This window comes from Drosophila guanche, unplaced genomic scaffold, assembly GCF_900245975.1.
Source record: "Drosophila guanche unplaced genomic scaffold, DGUA_6, whole genome shotgun sequence".
In the NCBI taxonomy this organism is placed as follows: Eukaryota; Metazoa; Arthropoda; class Insecta; order Diptera; family Drosophilidae; genus Drosophila; species Drosophila guanche.
Window position 1 is genome coordinate 17,186,161 of NW_022995743.1, and position 22,071 is coordinate 17,208,231.

The following is a 22,071-nucleotide window of genomic DNA, read 5'->3' on the forward strand; positions in this document are numbered from 1 at the left end:
TATCTAACATCTGATACTCTTCCTCTCTTTTCAGGGACTACTCTCGTGAGACTCTTTCGCAGTCACACGACAGCGTCTTCTCCGAATCGGCGACAGCCAGCAGCCTGTCGAATGTCCTGAAGGTGAGTCTTCTGGATACTTTTCACTATTTTCCATCGATATGATCCACCTCCTCCCACATCAATGTCTCCAACTAAGTTTATTGTTCACTTGGGGAATCCACATGGGATTTTGTTTATTTGTTTTGCTTTTGTTGGCGTTGTTTTTGCTGTTGTTATTGCTGTGGCGCAATCAATGTAAATTGATTTTAATCAAATTCAATTTGTGCTTTTGTTGGCATTTCACTTCTATGTATCAGCAGTCGTAATGACCAAATCCCCAGCAGTGGCCATTGACTTTGGCTCCCAGTCGATCGATTCATTCCTTTGTTGTTGATGAAATATCAACCCATGGAACAGAGTTTACAACTCTGCAAAACTGATTAGCTGCATTATCCGGAGACTCAAATAATGAAATTCATTTTGGAGGAGCTTTTTTTCGAAATGAGATCAGTGAACTCCACTTATACTGCGGAGCAGGGGAAGCAGGGTGAGCCCCATATCCCCTCCTCGAATCCACTCTCATCCTTACTGATACATTACATTTCCCTCAGTTCGCAATCAATTTGCCATTTACTCTACGAGTATTTAGGCCCAGTAAGCTTTTGAAAATTTCTGTGTGGCAGGAAAGACCGAAATGCAGTGGTCTTGCCGCAAGTGTTACCTAATAAACTGAACGAACCAACATTATCATATGCTGGCTGAGTTTTTTGGTAGACTAGTCTGCAGAGGCAGAGTGAAAGAGGGAAAGAGGGAAAGAGGGAAAGAGGAAAAGGCACGCGTCGAGGCGCAACTGGAAACCGAAAACACCACCACCACCACCACGACTGCAGCGTGTGTACTCGTACCCGTACTGCAACTGCAATTGCAGTAACCATCCCATACAGCCCATCTACCCACCCCGCTCTGCGAGTGGCAATTTGCGGCTTCTTCCTCTTATGTTGCTTCTATTGCTTCTCCGGTTTCTGGAAAAACGAGTTGCCAGTCCGATGGTCGCTTGGTCGCTTGGTCGCTAGGCCGCCTGGACGCCTGGCCGCTTCTTGTTATTCCACTTTTTTCCACTTGGCTCCACTCGCTCTACACCGTCCCGCAACTTATTTGCCAACCTGGTTAGCAAATAAATCGCATTTCTTTCTGTTTCTATGCTATTGAACTCCTGCAAAGCTTTCCGCTAAATCAGTTTGCATCGAGCCATTTGCCAGTGAAGACGAAGACAAAGGCAGCGCGCAATTCGCAGTTCTCGCTCCGATCCCATACGATCCGGTCCGGTCCGGTCCGGTCCGGTCCTATCCGCGACATATGTCCAGTCAAGCCCAGTGAAGAGTTCCCAAAATACAAACAAATTAAAAAAGCGTTGGCTTGGTTCTATCGGTACTGCGGGGTAGCTTTGGCTGCCCGTACATACATTTATTACTGCGATTCCTGAAAACCAGATCTAGTCATTAGGGATTCAAGTTTGAGCGGGCGAAAATATTAATCATAATAATAATGACTAATAATAATAGTGTACAAACTGATCAAAACAAATGATCCTCTAAAAAAACCGATTAGTAGATGTTCAGGTGCATTTCGATCCGTTTATTTTGTCCGCAAGAACAGAAAGTCTTTTCTCCTGGACTGTACTTATCCTTCCACCTGCCCCACCCGCTGCGGGACGGGCCAGTTTGCCTTTGCAAAGCTGAAGAGCAGCCCGAGGAGGTAGCATACATAGGTCTATAAATATTTACCAGTGGCAGATCTGTCCCAGACAAGACTCTGCTTCAACCAGTTTGATGAATTAATTGTGGAAAACAGAAAGAGAAAAACATCTTGTCGATGGCCATAATGGGAGAGATAAATGACAATGCAGGCACACTCAGGCAGGAGGAGGATGAGAGCGACAGGGGGAGCGACATGGAATGACAGCGATATGGTAACACGGTAACACGCATCGGCAATGACTGGGGCGAACCGCTCAGGAGCAATCAGAGCCGTCATCAGTCCGTCTTCATCTCGAGTCGGGTCGGGATAATCGAAGACATTTCACACGCTTCTCTCTAATTAACCAACACGGAGGGAAAACGAGCTGATGGTAGCTGGCCCCATTGCCTGGGCAGCTGAAACCGATACCCGAATTTGTATTCGTTTCGGCCTACTTTCATTGCAGTCTAACATGAGATCTGTGACATTTCCCGTCTGGCTGGTGGGCTGCGTTAAGCATTGCATAAGGTCCTCAGTGGATTTGCCTATATGCATAGCTCATTGATTATAGATTTCCGTGTCCACTAGGCAGTCACTGGATCTGGATGTACATGTGGATGTGGTTCCCGTCCCAATGGCAACCAGCCATTGCAGCCGGCGTTTTGCAGCATCCGCATAAAGCTTTTAATTGCATTTCTTCGCACGCAGCGCCCATCACTCTGAATTCTCAAGTTCAGCAAAAATGAGGCCCATATTCATACATATGTGGGTATGTATTTGTTGGCCACTTCTGTCGGCCCACTTCACGAGCCGCACATTCCTCTCACACTCCGCTCCGCTCCAACGGATGAGGAGAAATCCATTAGGAGATGTATTCACTTTATTGCAGTTGCATCTCAGTGTGAATGCTCTAACGATTCGCCTATACCCTTACAACTTAAGGAATATAAATGATATAGTTTACACATAAATATGTACAATGTAGGAGAGGTCGACTTTCGTGTGGATTGCTTGGATTGGATCAGTTGGAGTCAAGGTCAAGCCAGCATTCTACAATCCAAAGCGGATGCCCATGCCCCCACCTGGCTGGGAATGGACCGTTTATTCCACTTACTACCCGCGGCTGTTGCCATTTCTTGGATACTTGAAATGCAGCTCGGACAGCGAAATGATGCAATTGCATTAATTCAAAGTGATTGCCTGCCTGCCTCTACTCCCACTTGGCCAACTGTTGTTCCCATTCTCTCTCTCGGTCTCTCTCTGCCCCTGCCATAGCCACTGGCCATAGGAGCACAGATTGCGGCGAGGTGCTGTGGTAATCAATGCTGGCTTGTTGGCTTGTGTGTGGCCATGTTTGGAGCGACTGGCCACTCCCCCGTTCCACCACTCTTCCACCCAGACCAGTGGCCCACTCGGCAAGTGTGCCAATAAATCAGTGAACGTGACGGGGATGGGGCTTGGTCTGGTCAGTGATTTGCATTTTGTTCGCATTCGGATTAGTCACCCTGACAGCAGGTAGCACATGCAACGATAAGGACTTGCGGAAGGATCTAATCTGGCTACCTGTGAGAGACGCGGATAATTCCCCGAATTTAATCGGATAGAGCAGATGTGCAGGAATTGAGCCTGGAATAGGTACTAGGTAGATGACCCTTGAAGCACACTACGAAACTAAGATACAGGAATAGTTATGTACAATTCTCTCAGAGAACATTGAACTCCGAGAGACAGCCTCGCCACACATCCTCCCATCCACCCATCCACCCATCCACCCGCTGCATATCCATCAGTACATCTACTGTATTTATCTAAATGCAACTGATGGACGAGGTCTTTAACCTGAAACAGCCCGGCACTTAATCCACGTACAACGAGGAGCAGGGCCAGCCTCAGCTCCCAAAAATAGAACCTTGTCAAGAGCAAGCAGATGGCGGCGTCACGTCAAGACGTGCAACTGATAAATGAGCCACCACTGTTTATGTGTCTCTCTTAAAGACAGCAACAGTTCAGTCCGCTCTATCGGGTGTGCACTGTATGTGCACTCGAAAGAGATCGGGGAATGTTTACTTTGGCCTCTGCATCTGCGTATGCCCCTGGGTACCCTTGAAATGCAATACAAAGATTTCCAGTGCCTGCCTCGCAGTCAATTATGTTCGACTAGGTAAAAACTCCACCATGTGCGCCGCCATTTCCATTTCAATTTCACTCTCGTTTCACTCGTCGAGGGCGCTACACTACATCTGCCCTGCTCTGCTCTGCTCTGCGCTGCTCTACTCTGAATTGACAGCATTTTCAGTTGCACATTGCACTTTGATGTGCGCACACATCTCTGTTGCCCAGTCTGTGCCCAGTCTCTGTGCCAGTGGAAAGTGAAATCATTGAGATCGCGTGCCTGCATCGCAGGCAGACAACAATAGCCCTTGTTAGTGCGCCGTTGATTAGACCCGAGATCCGAGATGGTAGCCGGAAGCGCGGGCTCCCTTAAAGTGCAGGCCAATCCATTCAAGGTCTCGTTCGCGGTAAGAATTGGGGCTGGGGACTATTCAGGAATCGCAGGGACATGTATGAGTACATATGTACAGCGCCACAGTTTCCTCGTTAATCAAAACGAGCATCCTCATAGTCATTCGCAGCCTCGAGTCCGCATTGAGGCTCTCGAAATGATCGACTTCAAACAGAACCCATTCAAGATGAAGCTGAGCGGCTCTAGCATCGGCGAGAGTCGGCTAGGCCGCAGCTGTCTACGCGCCCGTTTCGTGTTCCGGTGGAAGAGCTGGGTAACAGCCGGGCCCCCCACTCCATCTCGCATCCAGAGTACCAGTGCTAATCCATTCCACATTTCTGTTTGTTTCCCATTTAAGGCGGAGCTCACAGACGTTCTGCGCAAGCGGCGCAATCGACCCGATGCCTCCGACGAAGATCTGGGCCTGCCCCGCAGTCCGGCATCTCCGCAGAGACGAGTGGCGGGAGGCCAGAGCCGCGGCGCCGCCCCAGGTCACAGTCAGCTCCGTGGACACAGCCAAAGCGAGGTGTCCTCGTTGAGTCTTCAGAGCGTGAACAGCGCCGAAGAAACGGAGGACAGCCAGAGTCACGGCCACAGCCAGAGCCACAGGTACCACTCGCGGGTGTCGACCAGCTCCTCCGTCTCGATGGGCTCGGACATACTGCGCCCGCACCACGAGGACGAGGTGGATGCGGTTGGCACCGAGCGCCACCGGCTGTCCCATGCGGCGGCCAAGCACAAGATGGCCATCAGACCCGCCAAGAAGAAGGGGCCCAGCAGACAACACCGCAGGACCTTGGAGGTGAGTGAAGGCAACAGATGTCCAAGATTGATAACTGATTGATAACTCCCCGTATCCGCAGTGCTCCATACCTGAAGCCAACGAGGATATGCAGAAGACATGCCCGGCACTGAGGGCAGTCCGCGGTAAGTGATTCCCAGAACTTTTCAGAGTTCCCAACTTATCTGTATCCTCCTGCCGTTTTCCCGCAGATGCTGACCTCAAGAGCAGGACGCGATCTCTGCCGCCCAAGTCGTTGCCTGCCATTGTCTCCAGTTCCAGTTCCAGTCCCAGTCCCAGTCCCAGCACCACAACCATAACGGCCGCCCACTGTAGCTCCAGCTCTAGTTCCATCACGACGAAGCGGACAAAAACCATCGAGCAGGCGACAAGAACGACCACGTCTTCCAGCACGTCGCAGATCTTTGGACTGCGATCACCCACCACGACCACCACTACCAGCATCAACAAGAAGGCGAACACCGTGCTCGAGAGTCGAGGCGAGTCCTCCACGGACGGTGACGATGCCCTGGCCGCCAGCGAGAGCGCTGAGAGCGGACTCCTGAGGCGACTTATCCACAGGAACTCAAAGCGCAGCATTGCCCGGGCTAACGATGGCCTCGAGGATACCGACTCCAGCCAGAGCGTGGCCAAGAAGCTGCAGATATCCAGCTCCTGCCTGGATGCGGCCTTCCGGGAGCCACTGCCGATACCGGACAAGTCGCGCACCGCAACCATCCACCAACAAAACGTGGAGCATGTCCAGGAGAGTCGCCAGATGATCAAGCGTGAAATCCACAACGAGGCCAGCCACAGTCACGGCCACGGGCGCAATGCCATAGTCAACAACTTAGGGGTAGGAATCGGTATCACTGCCCCGCCGCAGATGGCGACCAAACCCAAGTCGGGACCAGCGGCTCGCCAACGATACATCCCTCAGGAGCTTGGAGCCAGCGCGCCCGCCGCCACTCTGAGTAGCAGCCACTCGAACGACGTGACCAATCTACTGTCAAAGAGCACCCGGGGCAACGACACCTTCCAATCCACAACCCTGGTGCTCGAGCAGCAGGTCAAGGCCGAGACCACGGATCGAGCCCACTTCGAACGAAAGCCTCGGATCGTGGGCCTCAGCGCCTTTCAGCAGAAGCTGTCACGCTCCAGTGACTCGATGGGGCACAACTCCAGCTCCTCGAACTCGCTGGAGACCAGCACGGACGAGCCCTCGCCGCTGTACTACGAGGAGAAGCAGCGCAAGACGGTGGAGAAGTCGCGCAGTTTTCGCAATTACCAGGAGGAGCGCGAGTCCGTGGTCGAGTCAACGGTCGTGCACAACCACATGCCCAGTCTGCCCGATCTCTCGATCAGCTTCCGCCTGCCCTCATACTACAAGCAGCCCTCGGCCCGCTCTCCGCCGCAGTCCCCGCGCTCCCCCCTTTCGCCGAACGCCAAGTGCGTGTCCCTGGGATTTGAGATCAACGACAACAAGCTGCTGCAGGGGCGCGCTGAGTCTGTGGGCCAGTTGCCGGCGCTGGCAAAGAGCTCGCTGCAACGGAGCAACAAGCTACTTGTCCAGTCCAGTCCCGGTCCAGCCAACATCTCCCAGATAGAGCAGAACATCGACATGATCGTCAAGTCGCCCCTGGTGAGTGTCCTGCGCAAGTCGGCAACGGTCAGCGCGCAGCTATCCGAGGAGCAGACCACTCAAACGGCCAAACTGCAGCCGGAGCGCCCAAGGCTGCTGGACCTCGGAAAGAAGAACATAACCAGCACAGCCATGGCCATCTGCAGTCCCAGCCCGGCCAGCCCTCTGAGCAAGAGTGCCAAGCTCTCGCACAGTCCGCCCACAACTCCGGCCAAGAGCAGCTCTAGCAATTACAGCAACAATAACATCAGCTGTGGGAGCAGCCGTCGCAACTCGAGCAACGTGGAGACTCCCGCGGAGCCGGAGTTCATGAAGATTCAGCTGAACCGCGTGGATCAGGCGAGCCTGCACAAAAAGTGCAACCACCTAGTTCTGGCCAAGAACCTGAAATCGCCCAGCGAGCGAAGCCAGAGCAACGACGACCTCAGCTCGAGGCGGAGCAGTGGGGCCAGCGTGGAGGTCGTGGAGCAGACAGGCATACCCGTGGGTTCTAGCGCGGTTCCACTCAACCTTAGGCAGGCCCTGGAGCCGAATCTGGGCAGGCAGCTGCGATCTGTGAGCGCCTCCAGCGTGCGGACCAGCTTTGGCAGCAGCAGCGGCAGCAGCGAAGGACTCTCATCAGCGAACACGCCTGCTACGACACCCAGTACACCAAAGAGCAACGGCATCCCCGTTCCCAAGTTGGAGGCAGCACCGAGGGAGCAACAGAGCAGCCAGAAGGAGAGCAAAGTAAACCGCCTCTCGCTAGAGGAGCGCAAGCGACTGTTCCTCAACGAGGAGAGAACGGAACGCCCTGCGGTGGAGCAGAGGAAGCAGTCAATTGGCAAGGCGGAGACGCCGCCGGCAGTGAGTGGTCCAGCTCCTGCCACTCCGCCGAAGACACCGGAGCTGACCGAAGTCAATGGCAATGCCAATCCCGTGGTGCTGCGCAAGAAGTCCTTTGCTAGCTGCAATGGCAACCCCTCGCCAAACAAGGACGACCCCACGCCGGAACTGATGAAAGTGTTTGCCCGCCGTTCGCTCAAGGTGAAAGATGAGGAGGTGGTAGCCCCTTCCCAGTCAGTGTCCAAGAAGATATCAGCGCCCATAGGCAGCCAGAGTGTGGACAGTGACAAGGAGAACCAGTCCAACAGCGAGGAGAAGCTGGACAAACTGTCGCCCAAATACGAGGCGCAGATCAGCGGGGAGTTTACCAAGACAGCCTCCCAACATCCCAGCAACAACCGGAACTCGGTGGACTTCCGAAATCTCAACACAAGCAGCAACCACAACAATAACAACATCAGCAGTAACCTGCAGAAGGCGGTCAATGGACAGCAGAAGGTGGTTACCTACCTACCCCCCATCAAGGTCAGCAATGGCGTCCGGAACAGCAACAACAATGGAGGCGCCAAGCCCGCGAGCGATCGCATGTCCTTGCAAATGAAACAGACTACCCCAGCGACAGGATCAGTTCCGGCGGTGCCACAGGCAGCTCCACACACAACTGCTGCCTCCACTGCAGGGTCAGTGACGCAAGCCACAGGTGCCATGTCCATGTCTGGCAAGCCAATCGAGCGATCGGCGACAGTGGGCGAGTTCAAGGGCATCCATCAGCGCCGCGCCGAGTGGGAGCAGCGCGCCAAGGAGGCCCTCAAGTAGGAATGCTTTCTATAGACTGGAAGAAATCAACTAAAAATATAAACAGAATAATCAAATTATGACTACTCGTATAACCATAAAACTTATACCCTAAAACTGTAAAAAGGAGGACCACAGATCCAAGTTACGGGAGCTGCGACCCGAATACACTCAAGCGTCCATCCAAAGAATCTTGCAGCGTACTCGGGTTCTGCTCCCGCATCACACTAGTAAATAGTAACCATATATCGATCTTCAACAAGTGACTAGCGTATATTTATTTATAGTTTTTCTGCATGTTACGTAGTGTTAAAAACCATGTCATCAACTGTAAGGAGACTCTAATCACACTCACAGATTAGCAGGGAGCGTACGAGTATGATATTCGAATTAACTAAGCTAGTTTTGGATTGCTGCAACTGAAAGATTATACATATTAAATAGATTAGATATTATTTTGCAATACGGACATTTCCACGGTCGACATGATTTGTATGTCGGATCCTAAATATCAGTTGCGATTTCAAAATTGTGCAACTAAGAATACATAGCCTTTGTTTATGGGCATACCAGTAAATACACATACATACATATATCTAAATATATTACAAATGTACATACATACATACAATAATACCAATCTAATAAATATCCAAGGATGCAACAATTTGACTTTTACTCTATGTACATATGTATAAGTATATGTTTGAACAATGTTATGACGTATACAAGCATGATTCTACCGTCTTTTTGCCCTTGTGCCGCCACAAGATCGACACATCTGTGTTCTAGGTAAAGAATATTTTTGTCTTACTCTCACTGAATGCTTTTGCCGTAAAATTTATATTGAAGAGAATGTATAAATATATCAGGTTCCCGGAGTAGGACCAGATCGGATCATTATTTTATCCAAAATCCACATCAAACAGCAACAAAAATAATAATAATATTGAACCTGGTCAATGCGGGGACTCATAGTCTGCGACCAACAAAAAAAAAAACGAGAAGGGACGTGTAAGACGCATCTTACGCGTCACAACTTGTATACCCGTCACTCAGTCAGTGTACCTGTCCATATTGTGTCTTTTTTTCAAATTTTACATTTGACATCTTACATTTTTTCTACTCCTGTCATCTACATATACATCTACATAACTTTTCACGCCAACACGCTATTTTCGCTCGCCCCCCTTCCCTAGAGCCGCACACTACAGATCCACGTCAAAGGCAAAACCGCGGCAGAGGCAGCGGCCATCGGCAACTGCAAAAGCAGAGTGTGAATGAGAGAATGTGCAAAAAACAAATATAAGCTGCGGGACGGGGTGGGTTTAGCCACTGAACATAAATTTCTTCATTGTGGTTATAATAATGATCCAATCGGATCTCAATTTGATGATCTGATAGATATGGCCATTCCCTACGGAATGGCGTTTTTAGTTTTCTTTTATCTTTAAAATTGTACATTTGGGAGGCTTTCGCCTATTGCAGTGGCGGAAGGGGCGGTTCTCATTTTTTAAATACACTTGTAACAGTGTGAGCATACAGTCTGGATGCAAAATTTGGTGGCTCTAGCTTTTATAGTCTCTGAGTACTAGGCGCTCATCAGGACGGACAGACAGACATGGCTCTATCGACTGGTCTATTGATGCTGATCAAGAATATATATACTTTATGGGGTCGGAAACGTTTCCTTTTGTGCGTTACATACAACCGTTATTCGCCCAAATACAATATACCCTATTTACTCTTCGAGTACCGGGTATAAAAATTAACAATATAATATATAGAAAAAAGGGTGTGCAAATGTGTATGCTTCTTAGGGTTGACTAGCAACAGTGACGTCACATTCCCAACAAAGTTACTTTTTTATGCTTTGACCTGATTTTATAATCACCCCAATGAAAAAGAGTCCCGGCAACTAGCCAATCTTGTGGAAAATTAATACGTGATTCAGATAAAATTATATGTTCAGGGCTCTCAATCTTAGCTAGCTAGCAAAAAAAAAGCAACATAAAAAAGTCCATGAAAATGATTTCTATCATCGAAGGAAATCAAATCAATCATCGAAAGAAATCAATTAACCCATTGTTGCCCAGTGCATATATTGTGAATATACTCACGAATGTGATGAAACTCGCGATTGTGTACGCATTTTAGTTGAAAGATATATTGGCAAGAGAAGAAGATAATTTGTTTGTTATTCTTTTCCGCGGCTTACCGCAAATGGTTCACCTGTTCAACTTAATCGGGTGTAAGAGGGTTAAATTATTTCTATCGATAAGTCCGCGGTCCGTCACACTGGTTGTAATATGCAATTGTTCATATAATCTAAAATAGCCCCCGAAAATGCTGCTGACACTACGGGTGCAGGGCTCCAGGTTATCTCTGCGGACTGGTAGCTGCAGTCGAATCCGGTGCCTGGCCAGTAACGCTGTTGTTGAAAAAACCCCACCTCCTGCGCAGTCACAACTGGAGGTGAATGGGAGCACGTACGCCACCGACAGCTGGACGAATGTGACGCCCAAAATTCTGTCGTATCTGGGAGCTAATAAGCATCTGCAGAGGGACCATCCACTATCGATCATTCGCCAGCGCATTGTTAACTACTTTTATGGAGCCTACCGTAATCAGCGCGGGAATCCGCTGTTTTCCATCTACGACAAAATGAATCCTGTGGTGACAGTGCAGCAGAATTTTGACAACCTCCTGATACCCAGCGACCATGTGAGTCGCCAGAAATCCGACTGCTACTACATTAACCAGCACCAGCTGCTCCGTGCCCACACCACGGCCCACCAGGTCGAATTGATCTCTGGTGGACTGGACAATTTCCTTGTTGTGGGGGAGGTGTATCGGCGCGATGAGATCGACAGCACCCACTACCCAGTCTTCCATCAGGCAGATGCAGTGCGACTAGTCACCAAGGACAAGCTCTTTGAGCGCAATCCCGGCCTGGAACTGTTCGAGGAGACTTGGACGGGCTCAGTAGCCGACCCGATGCTGATTCTTCCCTCATCAAAGTGCATGGACCAGACGAAGCAGCCATGTCACACTCTGGAAGCGGTGAAACTGATGGAGCACGAAATGAAGCACGTCCTTGTGGGTCTGACGAAGGAATTGTTCGGTCCTCGCATCAAGTACCGCTGGGTAGAAACCTATTTCCCTTTCACGCAACCCTCCTGGGAGCTGGAGATCTTCTTCAAGAACAACTGGCTGGAGGTTCTTGGCTGTGGCATAATGCGTCACGAAATACTCCAACAGTCTGGCGTCCATCAGTCAATTGGCTACGCCTTTGGTGTCGGCCTCGAGCGTCTGGCTATGGTTCTCTTCGATATACCGGACATTCGCCTGTTCTGGTCCAACGACAGCGGCTTTCTTTCGCAGTTCAGCGAAAAGGATCTGCTTAATCTTCCAAAGTACAAACCCATCTCCCACTATCCTCAGTGCACAAACGACCTGTCTTTCTGGCTGCCCTCGGACGTGGAGGTCGATGCTGGCTTCTCGCCCAATGATTTCTACGATCTGGTTCGGACGGTGGCTGGCGACATTGTGGAACAGGTGAGTGCCTTTACACCCGGACCCCAACCTGCAGAGTAGCTGAACTTAACTCTACCTCCTCTTTAGATCAGCCTAGTGGACAAATTCAAGCATCCGAAGACGGGAAAGTCGAGCGTTTGCTTCCGCATTGTCTACCGCCACATGGAGCGCACCCTGACCCAGGCGGAAGTCAACGATATACACAAGCAGATAGCCAATGCCAGTGTGGAAAGTTTCAATGTCCAAATACGTTAGATCTAGTCCAATTCAGCTTCAATTTAAGCCAAAAAAAACAAAAAGAGTTCAAGTACCAAACAAAATAAGTGACATCGAGCTCTATTTCTGCACCCGTTTCATATTTTTCTGAAGCATTTAACATTCTGTTCGATCCATTCGTTGGCGCTTTTGAGCAACTTGGGATTATCGACAAACTCCTTTTGGGGGTGGGTACCATTTTTGGCATCCTCTCCGCCGCTTCGGACGAAGCCCGCCTCGTTTTTATTGAGGATTCCAACGGAGGCCATTTCGTGCATGTTCACCGACTTGTTCTCGCGAAAGTTTCGAATGCTTAGATGGTCGAGCAATTTGTCCAGGTCCTCGGCACTCGGTACACAATCCAAAAAGGTGCTAATGCTTTGCACAGTACCCGACAGATCCCTCAGCATGTCCTCGTAACACAGATAGAGAACGTTGCTCAAGTGGCTATGGTTCCGGGCTTCATTCACATGGCTATGGTACGGCAGCCAGGGATCTGCAAGAACCGTTTGATAGTCAAAATCTAATAGGACAAATATTGTGAACGATCACGGACTCAATCCTCTCTGGAAGTAGCGCCAGTAGCGCTCAAAGTCCCCGATGTATCCTTGAGTGCGGAAGAGCCTGTTCAAGTGGTAATACGAGACTGCAACGTCCTTGGGATTGCGGGACACGTAAACGATCTGAAGTGCATGTGTAGTTATGTATTACATTTTTGGTACAAGTAGTGCTGCTTCACCAAGGGTCGGACCTTGCATTTGTTCTGTAGTACACTCGGCGGCAACAGGGAGAATGGAAAGTGCGTCTTGATAAAGCGTCGCTCGGAAGAAGGCACCTCACTGAGGACCTCGTATCCCGGCCGTGAAATTTTCTCAATAAATTCCGCGGCACCAGCTGAGTGGTGGTTCTCCTCCAGAAGCTCTGCCTTGACCTGGCTGTGCATAAAGAGTGGAAACTCAAAGAAGGGGAAACGCTCGGTGAGAGGTCGCCGCTGGGCTTGCTCAAAGTCCAGTCCATTGGCCAGCAGCCAGATGAGCTCCTGTGTCCAAGTGGTTCCCGATCTGGGCACGGTCACTATCCAGACGTCATTAGGTCGAGCCTCAAAGTTGTAATACTTATCCGCCTCGTCTTTGAATTTGACTGGAAAGAAGTAGCCCTCGCCTCCAACCTGAACAAAACCAGTCCGCTCGCCTGAAAGATACGAACCAGGAATTACGCCAGCCAACCAGATATGTATGTCAGAGACTACACACCTTTGAAGTACTCCAGCAGTTCGGCATTTGTCGACTCCTCCACATCGCGAATTTCGTGGGGAAATTTTAAATGCGACTTTTCCATTGCTCGCGCGACCAGTTGCCAGACTTGACTGAGCAACTGACTGACTTTGGGACTGTGGGCTGGGAAATCGTCTTGACTTGACCCTACTTTCGGCTCGCAGAGAAAGTGAGAACTGGTTGGTCCGTAGTACTGCTTGGCTAAGCGTAATTTAAATACGACTGTACTTACCCTCAATGCCCTCCCAAAGAGCATTCCCGAACCATGAAATGGCTTAACCAATTTTATTACTTGATTCAGATTATAAAGTGGACAGTCCACAGTGTAACGTGCCCATGGTCATACAATTATTACTATTGCAGGGAAGGGTATTTGAAGTTTAGGGCCCTGCCGGTTCTCTTAGGTTTACTTGGATTTTTATATTACTAGCTGGACAAGTTATGTTAACGCGGCCAATGCGATGACCTGCTCTTGGAAAATGTATGGACCCAGATGAGCTAATGTAGATTTCGATCACCGAATGTCGATTTAAACTTTATTAAAACAAATACTGGGACCGTCCTTTCCTTTCAGGCTGGAACTTTGGTCAATTTATAGGCAAAGAATTTGGAATTTGAGCTTGGGGGGCAGCTACACCTTTGACTGCTCTTTTAGATTGTCCACCCCATCGAAGAGACTGAGGAGCTCCTGCTCCTTTCGCTTGATGCGTTCCTTGATGTCGGTGATAGACTCGGACTTGGGGACCTCGCGGGTAAATAAGTCGTCCATTGACTTGAAAACGTTCTGGTACTGATTGTCGTAGCTGGCGTACATGACGGGTGGCTGTCTCTTCGCACTGCGCTTGGTGACGGCATGGCGCTCCGAGAACTCCTTCAGCTCGTCCAGATGCTGTTCTTCCTGCAGCTCGTACGAGGCGAACCTCCGCGTCGACTGGCGTTCCAGCCGAGACTTAGCATCGCGACGCTCCCTTTCAATTTTTTCCATTAGTGGCTGGGAGGGGATCACTACCCTCAAGCCAGGAAGCGGGCCATGGCTAAGTATCTCCTGCTCGTTCGTCTGAACGCCTGCCTCTAGCAAGCGATTGGACAGATCTTCTGCCTGCAGTTCGCCCTCCAGGCCAGGCTCGTCCTCCTCCAGAATCTCGTCCAGGTTTATGGCATAAGTTTCCTTCTTCAGGCGGAGGGCCTCACCTCCAGCCGCCTTCTTTGGTGGCCACAGGCGAGATCGAGCCGCCTGCTTCGCCGACTCTGTCATTTCACGATCCTTCTTGGCCCAACCTCCTGTTGCAACAGTCTTGGTCTTGGCGGTCACCTTTTCGGACCTGTTTAGAGAGGCCGTCAGGGCAGCAGCGGTTCGCTCCCGCTGCTTCTTGATAGCCTGTTGATTGCTGGATGCCCTCAAGGACGAGGCAATGGTAGGACGCGCCAGGCGGGATGTGGGTTCTGTGGCTGCCGGGGAACCTCCTCCCAGTCGATTTCCTTGCATCTTCCAGGAACTCCCGTCAACGGAGCCTCCATCGCCCGCTCCGCAGTGAGCTGCCTTTCGTGCTCCCGCAGAGTGACCCGAAAGCGGCGCCGTCAACAAGGCCCTGGCCGAGCTATTTCCGGTGACTTGCGTTGCATCAGTGATGCGTCGATTAAAGTTTGGGGCCTGGGGGGCACCAGCACTACGCCCATTGGTCTTCCCAGATGCATTCATCGCTTTTTACGGAATCCGTACCTATGTTTATGCTAAGAAGTAACGGACTGCTGAGGAATTTTTTTATTTGCTCGCACAATAATTTCAATAAATTCTGAAAGTTGTTTCTTTATACTACTGATGTTGTTTGAACTGATAATGAAAAGTGTGTCCATATCTAGACGTTTCTCCCCCTTCAAAATGGAAAATTTCAATTTGTGTGGCCGACTATGTTTAGTAAATCTGAAGCTTTCGTATTCTTCTTTATTGAAATCTGGGGGCATCTTGTAGTAATTGGAATACAATAGTTCATTTAACTAACATTTAAATCATAATACATGTCTTTCAATTATCATTTTCACAATTTAAATTAACAACGAAAAGATTGAAAAGAGTAACAAAATATAAGGACTTTTTCGGTGTCCCTTAAATTCGAAATATTTAACTCGGATTAATTTAGATCATACGCACGTGTGTCCATTTGAATTGTTGATATTTTAGAAACGGGATGCATAGTTCGTTTTTTAACACAAAAATATAAGCGATCAAATTGTTGTACTTCAAAAATAGGATCTCTCCCCAGTTCGGCAAACACCGAGTAAAAGTGCATAAGACTTTGAAAAATATTTTTTCAAAGACTCTGGTCTATCATTATTAAATCATAAAAAAAAACACACGAATTTGGAGCTATTCCCAAGGGAGCAGAAGGTTAGAAATGAAATTATTTCTGTTGCTTCTCCCTTGCGAATAAGTGCATACCAAATGCGAATGCATTTTGTCTGTGGTTTTGATACTTTGCACGTGGACGATCGAAGAAAAGACCGCTCAAATGCTAAAATAGCAAAGTCAAAAAGAGGTCCCCCGCAGACGACTCTTAGGTCAGGCGCCTGATCGGGTCCTCATAGGTTTTGTTATTCGAACTCGGTACATTGGCTACGAAATGGTACACGTCGACTTCTTCTTTTGGGGCTTGGGTTCCTCTGACCGTGTACCGTTGTTGCTGTGGTTTGTGGATAAATGCGGCTGATTTCTATACGAGTGCTGCTCAAACGACGCACTGAAGTTCTCGAATCGTGTGGAGCCGGTGGGAACATGGCTATAGACTGTGGATCCTCTCCCAATCGTGGATGTCCTTGGGGGAGTCATTTCTGGAGCAGTGGGCTCATAGTTTATGTAGTGATGAGCTCGGTTAGAAGCTGGAATAGAAAGGGGAGTCGATGTTTGTGCGGTTGCAGCTCTAGCTGCAGTTTTCGGGATCTTTGCTGAAGCAGTTGTCTGTGGCGTGGGCTTGAGTGGAACTGAGTTCGATTTTGCTGGACCATTTAGTTTTGCCTCAACCTTCGCTTCTTTATCCAGTTGTAGTTTCATCATTTGAGCAGTGACAGAGCGAACAGCGTCCGAGCTGGTATCCACGTAACGAGGAACCTTTGGCAATTCATCGAAAAGCTTGTCCAGCTCTGACCTGTTGTTATCCTTTGATTCGTTCTTTGGTGAAGCTGAATTAAAGAGGGTAAAGTTAGCGGGGGTTTGCTGATTGTATGTGGTGGGGTGGGGCGGAGAAACAAGAAATACGGCGGGAGTGAGGGTAAGGTGATGACAGCAGAAGCAAACTGAAGCCAGTTTATTTTGCAAGTGGAATGGATTTTTCGACATTGGATTGAGCTCCGATCACATTGACTTGCTCACGATATCTGTTTCTCTGGAAAATGTGGGAATGGCAACGACCATTGGAATTTTTACTTCTTATTTGTGTGTGTCCCACGCTTTTTCTCTTGACCATTTCAGATTCTCCAGCTCCTCCAGAGGCAGCTCCATTGACGACCTTACTGCCAATTTCATCTAGAAAATAGGGGACGCCAACAAGTGTCTTGCGAGCACGGCACAGCTCGATGATGCGGCGAAAGTCGTGATTCTGGCTCAGCGTACGTGGATTGCCGATCATAATCAGCAAAGACATCGGCCTCGAGAGCAGGACATTCAAACGCTACGTGGGACACAAAAATTAGTTACAGAGATTCCCCTTCCATAGGGAAGGCCACTCACCCGTTGGTTGTCGAGGAAGCCCAACTTGGGTGTAAAGGAGCGCACAAACGACACAATGATGATCTGTTTCTCCTTGCCCTGGAACAACTCGACGGATCCGCAATCTATCTGCGACCAGTTGCGCATGTTAAGCTGCTCTTGGATCCGTTGGTACTGATTTTTGTAGGGCGATATGATCCCGATGTCCGTCTGCGCCACCGGCTTTCCGTTAATGCCAAAGTACATTAGATCTTTCACATAATCCATTACAGCGTCGATCTCCTTGTTGTTACACAGGCTGTAGCCCCAAAAGAGGTACATTTGATGGGTATACACATGGCTGCTCCTAAAGCACACAGCTCTACTCACCTAACCGACCTTTTGGTGTTCATCACAGTGCCAAAGACTGAATGGAACATGATCGGGAAATCTTCGTTGGTCGTGTGGAACCAGCTCTTCACTAGAGAGACATTCTCTGCAATCAGAAATATTCAAGTATTTGGACATTGGAGTATGCTAAATGGCAAGGGGCGGAGGATATGCTCACCGATGGGAGCCTCAGCCTTAAGCTCGCCATTGTAGTAGAGATCGCTGTAGAGAGTCACGATCTCTGGGTGGGAGCGGTAGTTCCGAATGAGACGCGTTTGAACAGCCGCATTGTATGCACCCTCCGCATCCACCTGGTAGCACTTTCGCTGGAGAAGCCGCTCGTACAGAGACTCGGACAGACCCCACTCGTTGGCACGGTGCGACTGAAGAATCGGGCCGAGCTGCTTGTGATCACCGGATAGAATCAGATTCGTGGCGGACGAGATCGTGCAGGTGATGCCCATGAGGCACTCCGCCTCGGTAGAGGCGGCCGCCTCATCTACAAACACATGCGAGAACACGGGACGCTTTCCATCGTCGAGAGCGAAGCCACCCGTTGAGAGCTTTCCGGCCAAGCTGAGGGTACAGACGACGATACGGTACTGGTGCACTGCCTGGACATTCGGGTAAAAGTGTACGGCATACAGGTTAGAGTGCTCCAGCAGCAGGTCATCAATGTTGTCTATGCGTCGATCGCAGCAGGCGGAGAAGATGCGAGTTAGGGGCCGGGGTTGGGTCTCGGGTGCCTTGGCTATGGCGCGAAGCAGCCTCAGAGCAATCTCATCGCAGGCGGTGTTTGATCCGGCCAGCACGAGAATGTGTGTTTCCGGCCTGCACACAAACAGCTGATAGATGGCCTCGCAGATGGTCGCCGTTTTGCCGGTTCCGGGCGGGCCGACGACAATATAGGGAGCGGGCAGCTTGGGGCACAGAGCAATCTGCTGCACTGCCTGCATTTGCTCTGGATTGCGAGATATGAGCTGGTTGTGCAGCTGCAGAGCTCCAATCGCCACCGCCTTGAGTGGAATCTCTTCGGGAAAGAGAATCCGCTGCACATGCTGGCTGTTGGTCAGACCCAACTGCTCTAGAGCCCGGTACTGGTAGCGCATTACAGCCCGCAATGGGCGAAAGATCAGCGTATACGTGGTGTTGTCCGCCAACTGTCGCTCGCAGGTGATGTGCACACGCTGGGTGGACACTCCTAGGATGCGCGCAAAGTAGACCCGCGGCTGCTTCATCAGCGATCCCATCTTCTCTTCCAAACTCCGTGCCCACTTGATGATCGCATCGAAGTCATTGAGGGCCAGTTCCAGCACGAGATTACTGTTTTCCAGCAGTTTCCGAATACCGTCCGAGCTCCCATGCAGGACACGCTCGTTGATTATTAGCACGTCGTCGCCCGGGGACAGGATATCCTCGACACTCCCATTGTTGGCGGAAGGCAGTTGCATCTTCACCGACAGCTCCCTGCCGAACTGATGTAGTTCCACCTTCGACTGTTTCAGCCCAAGATAGTTTTGCAGACACTCTACGTCCTCCACCTGCAGAAGTGTGCGCAGAGCGCCGCCTATATTCCCCTGCGTGAGAACCCTTCCTTGCTCACAGTAGTTGCGGTAGTGTTTGTCGTACTCCACCAGACGCTGCTGTGCATCGTCGTGCTTCAGTGCTTGCACAACCTGCGAGGGCGGATTGGCACGGGACAGGCCCTTGCCGCGGAAGATCTCCTTGCTCGACAACCTGTACGGATTAATGTTGAACATGGCCTTGGGCAGGGCGGTCGTTCGCATGAAGTGGTGCTGTTCCACGTACCGCTGCCCTTTGCTCGTAAACCCGATGACAATGGGAATCTCGCGCAGGATAGTGAACACTTGCGAGTCCACAAAGAAAACCTTCTCCCCACTCTCGGGCATCGTCAACGGCATCCGCCCATTGTACACGTAATAGAACTGGCGCGACTGCACAATAATGAACTTTTGCAGCACCACATCTTTGAGGTCGGTCTTCAGGGTGAAGCCAAAGTAGTGGCTGTCCACGCAGGTCTGGTACGAAAGGGTCACCATGGGTTCGGAGCTGTGAAAGTAGGATTAGGAGCCATGTTAAGAGATTGGCATCTACACATCTTGGTTTGGCTTACAATTTGGTCATTCTCTCGAGTGACTTGAAGTCGGACTCATCGCCGTGATGCTCCACATGCTCCTCATACTTTTCAATCGACTCAAAGTGGTGCTCGCAGATGTAGCACCCCATAGAGTTGAGTTCAAAGTTCGTTGACGGCTGCAGCACCTGAGTTTTCTGATACATCAGAGGCATCGTCGCGGCTTCTGTATCAAGGACGTACTGTTCGATTAATTTCCCCTCAAGACTGCCCTGCACATTAGCCCCTGGCTCAATGATGGTTATTTGATCCGGCAGACGCCGCGTCTCATCGATCGCATTAAACTTCTCCCTCCGAAACTCCATCAGGGCGAAATTCCTAATTTGATAGTTGGTGCTTCTCCGCGGCGTGTTCCTCAGGAAGTTGGTTCGCTGCATCAGCGACCCAATCTGTTTATTGAGTTTGAAACCAAAACGTTGCCATTATTAATCTCTTTGAATTGTTTATTTAGAACATTTCTCTGATTTCAAAAACCGACGCTCGCGAAATTCGAGACTTTTATTTGGTCCAAGAGCCGTTTGCAGCGGGGAATCAAAAGATCCAAGTTTTACATAAATAAGCGAAACATTCACATGTACATACATACATACATACTGGAAATTCCTACAGATGAATTCGAAGAATTTGGGGTTCCTTTTAACTGATGGAGTCATAAACTGGATAAGTACATACATATGTACGTGCATATGTATGTATATGTACATATGTTTATTGATGTACATAGTAATTAAATAGACATACATCGTATGTAACAAAAATAATAAATAATATCAAACCATATTAATACCTCTACAAATCCATACTGAAGCCTGTTTGGACCTACGCTATACAGCTTTGGGGAACTGCTAGCAACTCAAATATTGAGATACTTCAGCGTTACCAATCAAAAACTTTGCGACAAATTGTCAATGCTCCGTTTTACGTATCTAATGCAAACATCCACAAAGATCTGAATATTCCAACCATTAAAGAAGAAATAAAGAAAACTAGTAAGAAATACATCGACAGACTCCACAACCACGAAAATAATTTAGCCTTAAGTCTATTAGACAATAGCCTAACAGTAAGAAGACTGAAAAGATGCCACATTCTCGATATCCCTGATAGATAAATCCAACAAACTGAAAAAATGTTACATATAATAGCAGGGCTCATTGGAAAACTGCTATTTCTGTTAATTGAATATTAATTATACAATTTACTTATTGTTTAAAAAAACAGATTGTAAATATAAAGAGAGAGAAACAAAAACAAAATATTAATACCTAGCCATCTCAGATCTAGCTGTTTACCATTTATTTCGCCCTTCAGAAGCAATGACAAAAGATATGCCATGCCTATGTGGATTTTATTCAAAATTGGTGTGACATCAATGATCCGGTATTAAGTCTAGAAAGCTAAACCAGTGGAAGATAAATCGGCCTGTGTAAACCCACAACATCAGAATCATTCATTGACTCATGACTCATAGAGGGTTATAGAGGGAATCTAATCTTATGCACTCCACCAATATGAATACACATATGTATGAATGCTGTATTGTATGGATAAGAGTCGAGTTGACAAATTTCGAAGGTTTGCGTTTGCAAACAAAGAAAATGAATGCAAAATCTGTATGGATGTATGTACATATGATTGTACGTCTTTGTAAGCAAATGCATGTGGGATACATACACTCTTACTGTTATCGCGAAAGGGCTGTTCTAGTGTGCGTGCGAGTGTCTTTGGCTACGCTCGGTCTAGTCCGATACTCACGTTACAGGCTCCATTTGCAGACAGCTTGATGCGTAGCTCCACATAGTTGGGACACTTTCCCAGATGGGCCTCGAATAGCCTCCTCATTTTCCTCTTATCCACGTACCAATCATTGCGAGCACTGATCTCCTGACTGTCGCCCATCTCCAGCAGAAAGAGCCCTATAAGTTCCCGTTCTATGCAAGGAAGAGCAACGAGGTAATGAGCAGATCACACAAGAAACCCAGGCACCGTAGCCATGAACCTGTTGCTTACCCCAGGCAACTGTCGGACTTCGATTTGTGCCATTGCCGTAGTTTTTGTTAAAGATCTTTAATCCGTTTTTTGGCGGAGTGCCCGGCGGCGTCAGTAAGCAGGGAGGAATAACTTCTGCACAGCGTTTATTACTACCGTTGGTCTTGGCAGCGACGGCCATATTTTTCTTGCCCTTCGTCATGTTCCTAGATCGACTGGGTATATATTTGTATTCGTTTGTAATATGGGTATCAATATTTAGTAACTTTTGCACGGATCACACATACACACACGCGGAATAAACAACCGCTTATCGATATTGATGCAACACAAAACAGAAAACAGCAACCGGTACGTTCACTCAATTAATAAATAAGAGACGCGTACTCTTCCATGCGAATGTATGTGGGCTGCGCATTTCGAGTAACGGCGAATGTTAGCCAAATAACCAACACAGATGACAAACGG

The 22,071-nt window shown here is 49.0% G+C and overlaps 5 protein-coding genes across 9 annotated transcripts in view; 2 read left to right on the top strand and 3 right to left on the bottom strand.

Annotated features, from left to right (window-relative positions):
• The window catches only part of LOC117578617 (serine-rich adhesin for platelets), a 33,072-nt gene extending 24,446 nt beyond the window's left edge, over positions 1–8,626 (top strand). For 3 of the 5 annotated variants that reach the window (XM_034264217.1, XM_034264216.1, XM_034264218.1), the window contains 4 exons: positions 35–122; positions 4,640–5,083; positions 5,145–5,208; positions 5,275–8,626. In XM_034264217.1, the coding sequence (XP_034120108.1) occupies positions 35–122; positions 4,640–5,083; positions 5,145–5,208; positions 5,275–8,345 (3,667 nt within the window). In that variant the 3' untranslated portion in view covers positions 8,346–8,626. Of the gene's footprint in view, positions 1–34; positions 123–4,011; positions 4,298–4,387; positions 4,556–4,639; positions 5,084–5,144; positions 5,209–5,274 lie in introns of those variants that run through there. The other 2 variants (XM_034264220.1, XM_034264219.1) reach the window with 2 other exon arrangements.
• On the bottom strand, positions 3,331–15,204 carry LOC117578629. Its single transcript, XM_034264234.1, has 2 exons — positions 14,026–15,204; positions 3,331–3,341 (listed from the first exon to the last, which is right to left on the bottom strand). The coding sequence occupies exons 1-2, from the start codon at positions 15,087–15,089 to the stop codon at positions 3,338–3,340; spliced, it is 1,068 nt and encodes a 355-aa protein (XP_034120125.1). The 5' UTR covers positions 15,090–15,204; the 3' UTR covers positions 3,331–3,337.
• On the top strand, positions 10,606–12,184 carry LOC117578625 (probable phenylalanine--tRNA ligase, mitochondrial). The gene is made up of 2 exons (XM_034264231.1): positions 10,606–11,882; positions 11,949–12,184. Exons 1-2 carry the CDS (start codon positions 10,671–10,673, stop codon positions 12,114–12,116), a joined length of 1,380 nt encoding a protein of 459 aa, XP_034120122.1. The 5' UTR covers positions 10,606–10,670; the 3' UTR covers positions 12,117–12,184.
• LOC117578627 (sulfotransferase 1C4) lies at positions 12,164–13,530 on the bottom strand. Its single transcript, XM_034264232.1, has 4 exons — positions 13,370–13,530; positions 12,868–13,307; positions 12,673–12,799; positions 12,164–12,612 (listed from the first exon to the last, which is right to left on the bottom strand). Exons 1-4 carry the CDS (start codon positions 13,452–13,454, stop codon positions 12,215–12,217), a joined length of 1,050 nt encoding a protein of 349 aa, XP_034120123.1. The 5' UTR covers positions 13,455–13,530; the 3' UTR covers positions 12,164–12,214.
• A 97-nt stretch (positions 15,205–15,301) lies between the features above and the next one.
• On the bottom strand, positions 15,302–22,065 carry LOC117578619 (putative helicase mov-10-B.1). Its single transcript, XM_034264221.1, has 8 exons — positions 21,625–22,065; positions 21,370–21,545; positions 19,594–20,003; positions 17,638–19,529; positions 17,460–17,565; positions 17,112–17,388; positions 16,809–17,052; positions 15,302–16,564 (listed from the first exon to the last, which is right to left on the bottom strand). The coding sequence occupies exons 1-8, from the start codon at positions 21,803–21,805 to the stop codon at positions 16,002–16,004; spliced, it is 3,849 nt and encodes a 1,282-aa protein (XP_034120112.1). The 5' UTR covers positions 21,806–22,065; the 3' UTR covers positions 15,302–16,001.
• Between the last annotated feature and the right edge of the window lie 6 nt (positions 22,066–22,071).

Bases quoted from the DNA above. Each gene is read 5' to 3' on its own strand.
- LOC117578625 (XM_034264231.1), top strand. From the start codon at position 10,671: ATGCTGCTGACACTACGGGTGCAGGGCTCCAGGTTATCTCTGCGGACT. The intron at 11,883-11,948 runs GTGAGTGCCTTT...CCTCCTCTTTAG, and splicing joins CTGGCGACATTGTGGAACAG to ATCAGCCTAGTGGACAAATT.
- LOC117578627 (XM_034264232.1), bottom strand. From the start codon at position 13,454: ATGGAAAAGTCGCATTTAAAATTTCCCCACGAAATTCGCGATGTGGAG. The intron at 13,308-13,369 runs GTGTGTAGTCTC...CGTATCTTTCAG, and splicing joins ACTGCTGGAGTACTTCAAAG to GCGAGCGGACTGGTTTTGTT. The intron at 12,613-12,672 runs GTCCGTGATCGT...CGGTTCTTGCAG, and splicing joins CTACTTCCAGAGAGGATTGA to ATCCCTGGCTGCCGTACCAT.
- LOC117578629 (XM_034264234.1), bottom strand. From the start codon at position 15,089: ATGAATGCATCTGGGAAGACCAATGGGCGTAGTGCTGGTGCCCCCCAG.
- LOC117578619 (XM_034264221.1), bottom strand. From the start codon at position 21,805: ATGACGAAGGGCAAGAAAAATATGGCCGTCGCTGCCAAGACCAACGGT. The intron at 20,004-21,369 runs GTGAGTATCGGA...CTCAATAAACAG, and splicing joins CTGCAAATGGAGCCTGTAAC to ATTGGGTCGCTGATGCAGCG. The intron at 19,530-19,593 runs GTAAGCCAAACC...CTACTTTCACAG, and splicing joins CTCGAGAGAATGACCAAATT to CTCCGAACCCATGGTGACCC.